The sequence below is a fragment of the Lucilia sericata genome, unplaced genomic scaffold, assembly GCF_015586225.1.
Source record: "Lucilia sericata isolate MDLA Ls3-8-SP2 unplaced genomic scaffold, ASM1558622v1 Contig000863F_arrow, whole genome shotgun sequence".
NCBI classification, from domain to species: domain Eukaryota; kingdom Metazoa; phylum Arthropoda; class Insecta; order Diptera; family Calliphoridae; genus Lucilia; species Lucilia sericata.
The window spans coordinates 61,127-72,616 of NW_023994854.1; the positions used below are offsets into that span (position 1 = coordinate 61,127).

An 11,490-nucleotide genomic window follows, 5' to 3' on the forward strand; every position below is an offset into this window, starting at 1 on the left:
TTAAAATTCATTTTTTCTGCCAGCAGTTTTCTATTGAAACTAATTATTCTGAGAATATTGCCAGTAGTTTTTTTTTTTAAATTCCACTTTCTTAAAAAAACTGCCAGCAGTTTTACATAAATATAAATTTTATGCTAGAAAACTGCCAGCAGTTTTCCATAGAAATCAATTTTAGCTGGAAAACTGCCAGTAGTTATATGTAAGAATTCAATTTCGTATAAAAACTGTCCGCAGTTTTTTACAGAAATAAAATTTTGTTAGAAAACTGCTAGCAGTTTTCTTTATAAATGCATTTTCCCTTAAAAAAATACACAATTTTCTACAGAAATCTATTTTCGTTAGAAAACTGCCAGCAGTTTTATTTATAAATTCATTTTCATATAAAAATTACCGGCAGTTTTCTATAAAAATCTATTTTTGTAGGAAAACTGGCAGCAGTTTTCTTTTGAAATTAATTTTCGTTAGAAAACTGCCAGCAGTTTTTTATAGATATTGATTTTTATTAAAGACCTGCTATCAGTTTTTTTTTTAGAAATTAATTTTAGTTAAAAAACTGAACATTTTTTTTTTTTTAAATTCATTTTTGTTAGAAAACTGCCAGCAGTTTTCTATAGATATTAAGTTTTGAATTAAGAATTGATCTTTGTTTGAAAACTACCAGCAGTTTTCTTCGGAAATCTATTTTTCTAAGAAAACTGCCAGCAGTTTTTTGTAAAAAATAATTTTTATTACAAAATTGCCATTATTTTTTTTTTTTTAATTGCCAGCAATTTTCTTTCGAAATACATCTTGTTAAAAAACTGCCGGCAAATATATTTTTGTTTATTGTCCAATTTTGAAAACAAAACGCTTTTTTCAATTCTAGCGTTTTTTTCATACTCAAAAGCTTTTTTCCTAAAAGAGGTGAATTCCTCCTCCTGCCTCAAGGTCATCCGGAGAAATAGAAAACAGCTGTTGCTGCTGCAGTCCCATATACTACATATTCACATTAAAATTAATTATTATAGTATAAAGACAACCAACCTTGAGCACTAACTGAATGGTAAGAGACAAAAATAAAAATATAAACAAAATACATACATATTGCACCAACAATTTTCACTGCAAATAAAAACACAAACAAAGAAGCAGTTGTTGTAAAATTATTAAAAATAAAATCAAATTAAAAGTAAACGTTACAAATATTTGAAATAACGTCTTTTTCAAGTTTCAAATAGAAAAGTGCAACAACAATCGATCTTAAACAGCAGAAAACTGCCAACAGTTTTTTTGAGAAAACTCTTAAAATTAATAACTTTATGATAAAAACTGTTACCGGTTTTCTATAGCTATTCATTTTTGTCAGAAAACTGTCAGCAGTTTCTACGGAAATTAATTTTTCTCACAAAACTTCCAACAGTTTTCTAAGGAAAGTCGTTTTCATAACTAATATTCACTATCGGCAGTTTTATATATTCGTTCCATAAATAGTTTTTGTTAAAAAGCCACTTGGATATCGCAAATAATTATTGTTAAAAACTGTTGTCAGTTTTTTTTTAACAACTAAATTTTAAAAAAACTGCTGGCAGTTTTCTATAGTAGTTTATTCAAAAAACCTTTTTGTTAATGAACAGTTGTCAGTTTGTGTTTTTAAACAGCTTTAGTGAGAAAACTGCCGGCAGTTTTCCATTGCAGTTCGTTTATCAACCATTTTTTTGTGAGAAAAACGATGTGAGTTTTTTTGCTAAACAACTTAGGTGGCAAAACTGCCGGCAGTTTTCTGTGGTAGTATGTTTAAAAATTGTTTAATGTTATAAAACTGTTATCAGTTTTTTTGTTAAGCAGTATTAATATGAAAACTGTTGCAAGTTTTCTAGAAAATCATAAAGGGGGAAAACTAGTGAATTTGAAAAACTGCAGTTTTCTGATGAAATTTGAGTTAGTTAGTTAGTTAGTTAGTTAGGTAGTTAGTTAGTTAGTTAGTTAGTTAGTTAGTTAGTTAGTTGGTTAGTTAGTTAGTTAGTTAGTTAGTTAGTTAGTTAGTTAGTTAGTTAGTTAGTTAGTTAGTTAGTTAGTTAGTTAGTTAGTTAGTTAGTTGGTTAGTTGGTTAGTTAGTTAGTTAGTTAGTTAGTTAGTTAGTTAGTTAGTTAGTTAGTTAGTTAGTTAGTTAGTTAGTTAGTTAGTTAGTTAGTTAGTTAGTTAGTTAGTTAGTTAGTTAGTTAGTTAGTTAGTTAGTTAGTTAGTTAGTTAGTTAGTTAGTTAGTAGTTAGTTAGTTAGTTAGTTAGTTAGTTAGTTAGTTAGTTAGTTAGTTAGTTAGTTAGTTAGTTAGTTAGTTAGTTAGTTAGTTAGTTAGTTAGTTAGTTAGTTAGTTAGTTAGTTAGTTAGTTAGTTAGTTAGTTAGTTTAGTTAGTTAGTTAGTTAGTTAGTTAGTTAGTTAGTTAGTTAGTTAGTTAGTTAGTTAGTTAGTTAGTTAGGTAGTTAGTTAGGTAGTTAGTTAGTAGTTAGTTAGTTAGTTAGTTAGTTAGTTAGTTAGTTAGTTAGTTAGTTAGTTAGTTAGTTAGTTAGTTAGTTAGTTAGTTAGTTAGTTAGTTAGTTAGTTAGTTAGTTAGTAGTTAGTTAGTTAGTTAGTTAGTTAGTTAGTTAGTTAGTTAGTTAGTTAGTTAGTTAGTTAGTTAGTTAGTTAGTTAGTTAGTTCGTTAGTTAGTTAGTTAGTTAGTTAGTTACTTAGTTAATTAGTTAGTTAGTTAGTTAGTTAGTTAGTTAGTTAGTTAGTTAGTTAGTTAGTAGTTAGTTAGTTAGTAGTTAGTTAGTTAGTTAGTTAGTTAGTTAGTTAGTTAGTAGTTAGTTAGTTTAGTTAGTTAGTTAGTTAGTTAGTTAGTTAGTTAGTTAGTTAGTTAGTTAGTTAGTTAGTTAGTTAGTTAGTTAGTTAGTTAGTTAGTTAGTTAGTTAGTTAGTTAGTTAATTAGTACAAAAACATAATATTATTCATACGTCCCCCTTCACTTTTCTTTTTCCGATCACCAGTGTTGTATGATGAATATTTTAATAGAAGAAAATGAAAACGCACGTATACGCTGTGTAACACCAAACTAAATGCAAAATATTCGTTTTTTCCCTTCCACCCCAACTTTTGTTTAAAACATAAAACTGTAAACAACAACAAAATATAATAATATAAACAAAACCAGACGAAAAATATTGCAACTAAAAAGAACATGATAAAAATCAATAAAATTCTTACATGTGCTGAGTCGCTGCATTTCTCTCTGCAGCTGAGGCTCTGCCACTGCATTTCTTTTATGCTTGACATTTACTAGTTTGTAGAGAGATGCACTATTTTCTGCATCTCTTTTTAAATTTTCATTATTGTTTTACTGCTGATGTTTTGTTGTTATTGTTGTTTGCTATTTTATTGTCAAATATTGTGGCATGTTTAACTGACAACTAAGATTATTGGTGCAAATCGAATTTCTAGTTTGTTTTTTTGGGGTTTTTAATAGAAAATTTAAAAAAATATTATTATTTTTATTAACAAAAGTAGTTGAAAATATTTTTTTTTTTAATTCAAAATAATAATTGTGGAAAAAGTTAATTTAGATTATTGTATATTAAATTATTTTGCAGAAAATCTTTACTATGGTAAGTATGGAAGATGATGATGTAAAATCTAAAAACAAATTTTAATGCAATATGCCTGCTTCTTCTTCTATTCTATGACGTCCTTGATAATATTTTTGGGTGTGTGTGTGTGTGCAAAAAAGTCTTTGGGTTCTCCTGCTATTCAAAATGATCAAATTATAAATGAAAATTGTAATCCATTGGATTTAGATGAATTCGATCTTAAACATGGCATTATTAATGGTCCTACCCCGCCAAATGTTCCCTTGAAAGGTCAATATAAACAAAGTTTTGCCTATTACACCTTTCGTCAACGTTTGCCCAATACTTTGAATACTATATTCAAATCTTTAGAGCAAACAGGGCAAGAAAAGGAATTTCCTTATTCCCCAGAGGAATTGAATTCTGTTAGAGAACAAGTTGTACAACTAAAAAAACAACTGGAAAATAATGAACCATTACAGTTATTTAAAGGAAATGGTAAGTTTGTTCTTCTCATATAAGAAAAATTAACAAATTTTCTTATTTTTAGAAACCGATCGTAAGTTATGGAATTCCTTTATTTCAAATCTTGCTGCCGAACAAAACAGCTTTTATAAAACCTGTTGGTTGTATGCCGAATGTTATATGTATCGCAAATTGGCCTCGTTCTTTGAGGCTACACAAACTCTAACAAATTACGATTTTTTTGCACAACAGAAATTCCAGGCTCTTAAACTGGCCTCTGAAGTAATGGTACAGGTAGCCCAGAATACCCAAAATCCTGAAAACAATGTACAAACTTTTCAAAAACTCTTAAAGGTAAGAAAAACACATACATAAACAAAATACTCACCTGCTCTCTCCTTACAGCTTAATCTTTGGGGCAATCGTTGTGATTTATCCATAACCTCGGGTCAGGAAGTAAAACCTTTAGGCAATCTTATGGATATCATTGACACACTAAATGACAATATATTGATTGATCATAGTGCAGCCATATGGCATTGTTTACAGCATCACCATGATTCCAGAGTTATTGTTGATTTTATCTGCGATAATGCTGGTTTTGAATTATTTACTGATCTTTTATTGGCTCAATATCTAATCGATCATAGATTATGCCATACAGTGCGTTTTAATTTGAAATCTATACCCTGGTATGTATCTGATACTACGGCTCAAGATGTTCATGGAACATTGAAATATTTGAAGGAACATCAATCGTTGGAATTAAAACGTTTGGGTAATATTTGGTCACAGTACTTTGAAGATGAGCGTTTCGTTTTGGCCTCCAGGGAGGATTTTTGGACGTCGCCTTATGAGTTCTATAGGTAAGGGAGAGAAGAAGTTATTGTCGAATCTAATAGTCTGAACTATAGTCTAGATTATAGTCTGGAATATAGCCTAGTTTATAGTCTGAACTATAGTCTAGTTTTTAGTTTATAGTCAAAACTATAGTTTAGTCTATAGTCTTGGCCAAAGTCTGAACTAAAGTCTATAGTCTGGACTATAGTCTAGTCTATAGTCTGGGCTATAGTCTGGCCTATAGTCTGGTCTATAGTCTAGTCTATAGTATAGTCTATATTCTAATCAATAGTCTATTCTATAGTCCACAGACTGGACAATAGACTAGACTATAGACTAGACTATAGGCCAGACTATAGTCCAGACTATAGACTAGACTATAGTCCAGAATATAGACCAGACTATAGACTAGACTATAGTGCAGATTATAGACTAGGCTATAGTCCAGATTATAGATAGTCTGGACTATAGTCTAGTCTATAGTCTGGACTATAGTTTAGTCTGTAGTCTGGACTATAGTCTAGTCTGTAGTCTGGACTATAGTCTAGTCTATAGTCTGGACTATAGTCTAGTCTATAGTCTGGACTATAGCCTAGTCTATAGTCTAGACTATAGCCTAGTCTATAGTATAATCTATAGTCTGTACTATAGTCTAGTCTATAGTATAATCTATAGTCTGGACTATAGTCTAGTCTATAGTCTGGACTATAGTCTAGTCTATAGTCTGGTCTATAGTCTAGTCTATAGTCTGGTCTATAGTCTAGTCTATAGTCTGGTCTATAGTTAGTCTATAGTCTGGACTATAGTCTAGTCTATAGTCTGGACTATAGTCTAGTCTATAGTCTGGACTATAGTCTAGTCTAGTCTATAGTCTGGACTATAGTCTAGTCTAGTCTATAGTCTGGACTATAGTCTAGTCTATAGTCTGGACTATAGTCTAGTCTATAGTCTAGACTATAGTCTAGTCTATAGTCTAGACTATAGTCTAGTCTATAGTCTGGACTATAGTCTAGTCTGTAGTCTGGACTATAGTCTAGTCTATAGTCTGGACTATAGTCTAGTCTGTAGTCTAGTCTATAGTCTGGACTATAATCTAGTCTATAGTCTTGACTATAGTCTAGTCTATAGTCTGGACTATAGTCTAGTCTATAGTCTGGACTATAGTCTAGTCTATAGTCTAGACTATAGTCTAGTCTATAGTCTGGACTATGGTCTAGTCTATAGTCTGGACTATGGTCTAGTCTATAGTCTGGACTATGGTCTAGTCTATAGTTTATAGCTGTACTACAGGCTAGTCTATAGTCTTAACTACAATCTAGTCTGAACTATAGTCTAGTCTATAGTCTTGACTATAGTCTAGTTTATAGTCTTGTATATAGTCTGGACTATAGTCTAGTCTATAGTCTGGACTATAGTCTACTATATAGTCTACACTATAGTCTATAGTCTAATCTATAGTGTGGTCTACAATCTATAGTATGGACTATAGTCTAGTTTATAGTCCGGACTATAGTTTAGTCTATAGTATGGACTGTAGTCTTGACTATAGTCTAGTTTATAATCTAGGCTATAGTCTAGTCTAGAGTGTCGACTATAGTTTCGTCTATAGCCTGACGTCTATATAGCCTGAGTCTATATTACAGTCTAGTATATAGTCTGGACTATGGTGTAGTCTATAGACTAGTCCGTATTATAGTTTAGTCAGTACTATAGTCTAGTCTAGTATATAGTCCAATTTAAGTCTTAATTTTACTCTTCTTCCAGAATGCCTGACATTAACGCTTCCCTCTACCAAACGCTCCAACAATCCGCTTTACTAATCTTCAAAGGTGATTTAAACTATCGCAAACTTTTGGGTGATTTCAATTGGGATTTTAGTGAAAAATTTGAAACCTGTCTACGTGGATTTCGACCCACAAATCTATGCACTTTACGCACAGTTAAAGGAGATTTAATATGTGATCTCAAACCGGGACTAGCGGAAGAGTTAAGCAGACAAAATAAAGACTGGATGTTTACCGGAGAATATGGTTTAATACAATTCTTAAGCAAGGAGTAGAGGAAACAAAAAACGAGTTCAAATCTCTATATAAATAGTAAAATATGTAATTGTTGTTCGTTTTCAAATAAATGTATATTTCTAAATTGTTATTTGTTACAATATTTTGTAAGATTTTTCATTTTCTTGGATTGTTTTTGTTTTTCTTTTTTTATTTTTTCTGCTACTACAATTTGTTAACTGGCTAAAACAATATTATTTTTTTAGTTTTTATATTTATAATTATTTAATAGTTTAGTCTATTATTATTTTTTTAATTTTATGGGGTTTGTTTAAAAATAAATTTATGTTAAATTTACATAATTGCTATTTTTGTTTAAATTATTTATTTTAAATGTTCTGAACCTGTTTTTTTTTTGTTGTTATTGTAATGCTTAAATAAATATGTGCGATTTATGACAAAGAATAAAATAGAGTAAATGTATAGTTTTTTTTTTAAGAAAAATTTTGGATTTTTCATTGAAATATTCTTGTTTTTTCTCAAAAAAGAAGTTTAATTTTTTAAAGGTTTTATTATTTTGTTGTATCTTATAAACATAAAATGATATGAGTTTTATCGTTAACATTAACGATAGATTTTTCAAAAAGTTAAGAGATTTTCTTTATTATTAACTAAAAAACAAACAATAAGGATTATAAAATTAGCAATTTAGTCCTACTTGGTATTATTAAACGTTTAACGTCAAATTTTGTTTATACAGAAAAAGTTTCAAAACTAAAATTTAAACAAACTATTGGAAGTTAAGAATAGCATAAATTATAAAGTAAGTTTTCTAATAGTTAATATGTTTTGTTTTAAAGTCTTTGTGCTAATTATGTAACCCTTGCTGTTAGGCTTTCTTTAACACATTTTGTTAAAAATTAAATATATTTTCTTACAATTCAATTACTAGGTTTACATTAAGACTATACAAAAGTTATTTATTTACAAAAAAAAAACTGAACAGATGTTTTTAAGACAAAAGACTAAAATCCAGACTTAAGACTAGACTATATAGTCTAGCCATAAACAGACTATAATCCAGACTACAGACAACACTGTAGTCCAGTCTGTAAACTATAGTCCGGACTAATAACCACACATTAACCACTAGAATATAGTTCTGTCTTCAGACTAGACGACAGCCGTTGATTGTACTTTAGTCTAGAGTATAAACTATACTAAGTATAGTTCATACTATTATGTACACTAGATAGTCTAGACTTTAGACTTTATTTTAAATCTTAAAACATCTTTTTAATTAGTTTTTACTCTTCTAGTTTTCACAATTTCAAATGTTTTAAAAATCTAGAATAGTTTTTTAACCAAAGACCACTTGTTTTTATTATTTTGGGGGATTTTTTTGAGTTGTAAAAATTTTGTTGTAAAGATTTTAACTAATATCACTTTATATATTATTTATTCATTCAATTAATTCTTTATTATTAAGGTTTGTTATTTTATTATTCTTATTTTAATGCCAATTTCATGTCATCCATCTAATTTATAAATTATTTGAACTTGCAAGGAATGGGTATAAATTTTACAGTTTTCTTTCTTTGTTATAATCAATTCTTTTTTACTCTATGGTCTAGTTTGTAGTCTGGGCTATAGTCTAGTTTAAGTCTGGACTAAAGTCTAGTTAATAGACGGAACTATTGTATATAGTCTAGAGTATAGTCTAGTCTATTGTCTAGTCTGTAGACTAATCTATAGTTTAGTTTATAGTCTATAGACTAGTCTATATTCCAGTAACTAGTCTATAATCTATTGTCTAAACTATAGTCTAGTCCATAGCCTAGATTATATTCTGGTCTATAGTCTAGTCTGTAGTCTAGTCTAGTCTAGTCTATAGTCTAGTCTATAGTATAGTCTATAGTCTAGTCTATAGTCTAGTCTATAGTCTAGTCTATAGTCTAGTCTATAGTCTAGTCTATAGTCTAGTCTATAGTCTAGTCTATAGTCTAGTCTAGTCTAGTCTACAGTCTAGTCTACAGTCTAGTCTATAGTCTAGTCTATAGTTTAGTCTATAGTCTAGTCTATACTCTAGTCTATAGTCTAGTCTATAGTCTAGTCTATAGTCTAGTCTATAGTCTAGTCTATAGTCTAGTCTATAGTCTAGTCTATAGTCTAGTTTATAGTCTAGTCTATAGTCTAGTCTATAGTCTAGTCTATAGTCTAGTCTATAGTCTAGTCTATAGTCTAGTCTATAGTCTAGTCTATAGTCTAGTCTATAGTCTAGTCTATAGTCTAGTCTATAGTCTAGTCTATAGTCTAGTCTATAGTCTAGTCTATAGTCTAGTCTATAGTCTAGTCTATAGTCTAGTCTATAGTCTAGTCTGTAGTCTAGTCTATAGTCTAGTCTATAGTCTAGTCTATAGTCTAGTCTATAGTCTAGTCTATACACTAGTCCATAGTCTAGTCTATTGTCTAGTCTAGAGTTTAGTCTCTAGTCTAGTCTATAGTCAAGTCTATAGTCTAGTCTATAGTCTAGTCTATAGTCTAGTCTATAGTCTAGTCTATAGTCTAGTCTATAGTCTAGTCTATAGTCTAGTCTATAGTCTAGTCTATAGTCTAGTCTATAGTCTAGTCTATAGTCTAGTCTATAGTCCAGTCTATAGATTAGTCTATAGTATAGTCTGTAGTCTAGTCTATAATCTAGTCTGTAGTCTAGTCTATAGTCTAGTCTGTAGTCTAGTCTAGAGTCTATAGTCTAGTCTAGAGTTTAGTCTCTAGTCTAGTCTATAGTCAAGTCTATAGTAAAGTCTATAGTCTAGTCTATAGTCTAGTCTTTAGTCTAGTCTATAGTCTAGTCTATAGTCTAGTTTATAGTCTAGTCTATAGTCTAGTCTATAGTCTAGTATATAGTCTAGTCTATAGTCTAGTCTATAGTCTAGTCTATAGTCTAGTCTATAGTATAGTCTATACTCTAATCTATAGTCTAGTCTTGTGTACATTCTAAACTACAGTCTACTCTGTAGTTTGGTCTATAGTCTAGAGTATGGTCTGCTCTATAGTCTACTCTATAGTCTAGTCTATAGTGCAGTCTATAGTCTAGTTTATAGTCTAGTATATAGTCTAGTCTATAGTCTTGTCTACTCTTTAGTCTAGTCTATAATCTAGTCTATAGTCTAGTCTACTCTATAGTTTAGTCTAAAGTCTAGTCTACAATGTAGTCTATAGTCCAGTCTATAGTCTAGTTTATAGTCTAGTATATAGTCTAGTCTATAGTTTAGTCTATAGTCTAGTCTATAGTCAAGTCTATAGTCTAGTCTAGAGTTTAGTCTAGTCTATAGTCAAGTCTATTGTCAAGTCTATAGTCTAGTCTATAGTCTAGTCTATAGTCTAGTCTATAGTCTAGTCTATAGTCTAGTCTATAGTCTAGTCTATAGTCTAGTCTAGTCTATAGTCTAGTCTATAGTCTAGTCTATAGTCTAGTTTATAGTCTAGTCTATAGTCTAGTCTATAGTCTAGTATATAGTCTATTCTATAGTCTAGTCTATAGTCTAGTCTATAGTATAGTCTATAGTCTAATCTATAGTCTAGTCTATAGTCTAATCTATAGTCTAGTCTTGTGTACATTCTAGACTGCAGTCTAGTCTGTAGTTTGGTCTATAGTCTAGAGTATGGTCTACTCTACAGTCTACTCTATAGTCTAGTCTATAGTCTAGTCTATAGTCTAGTCTATAGTCTAGTACATAGTCTAGCCTATAGTCTTGTATATAGTCTAGCCTATAGTCTATTCTATAGTATAGTCTATAGTCTAGTCTATAGTCTATTATATAGTATAGTCTATAGTCTAGTCTATAGCCTATTCTATAGTCTAGTCGTAGTCTACTGTATAGTCAAGTCATATAGTTAGGTCTACAGTGCTAGTCTATAGTCTTGTCTATAGTCTAATCTATAGTCTAGTCTTTAGTCTAGTCTATAGTCTACTCTATAGTCTAGTCTATAGTCTAGCCTATAATCTAAAGTCTAGTCTATAGTCTTGTCTATATATATTCTGATCTGTAATCTAGACTATAGTCTATAGAAAACAGATTTTCTATATTAAAAAGAAAAACTTATTTTGTTTAGAAAAACCTACCAAATTTTCTATATAGACAAAAGAAATAATAAACAACCAAAGAAATTTTACATTTTATATAAATACATTTATATCAATCTTTCATTATTTTTTTTGTTTGTTTGTTGTTTTTATACATTATACATTAATTAATAATAACTTTACAGTGTTTTGTTGTTAATTATATGTTATTGATTGTGTTTAGACCACTTTAAACGAATTTAAACAAAAAATAAAACAATAATTTTGCAAAAAAAAATGTTGTAATTTAAAAAAACAGAAACACATAGTAAAAAGAAAGGAATTTTGTTTATTGCTTCTTACACTAAAAAACTATTGTTGCTTATTTTAAATAGATGTAAGAATATTTAATAATTATGATATTTTATTTAAATATTACTATGATTTAATAAGTTTTATGTGGAGTTTTGTGGGGTGGTGAAGATTGGTGTGAAGAGGTGAGGAGTGTTGAAAATAGTAGGTGAATATATAGCTAAACC

At 29.6% G+C, this 11,490-nt stretch overlaps 1 protein-coding gene across 2 annotated transcripts; it reads left to right on the top strand.

The window, feature by feature from the left end:
- The first annotated feature begins 620 nt into the window (after positions 1-620).
- On the top strand, positions 621-8,004 carry LOC119608653 (damage-control phosphatase ARMT1). 2 transcript variants are annotated; one of them, XM_037963154.1, is made up of 6 exons: positions 621-1,042; positions 3,605-3,619; positions 3,742-4,078; positions 4,131-4,399; positions 4,451-4,911; positions 6,650-8,004. In XM_037963154.1, the coding sequence occupies exons 1-6, from the start codon at positions 1,040-1,042 to the stop codon at positions 6,942-6,944; spliced, it is 1,380 nt and encodes a 459-aa protein (XP_037819082.1). In that variant the 5' UTR covers positions 621-1,039; the 3' UTR covers positions 6,945-8,004. The 2 variants fall into 2 exon arrangements, with proteins under 2 accessions (XP_037819082.1, XP_037819083.1); XM_037963155.1 differs by lacking the exon at positions 621-1,042 and having other exon boundaries at positions 3,371-3,619; positions 6,650-8,003.
- Positions 8,005-11,490: the final 3,486 nt, after the last annotated feature.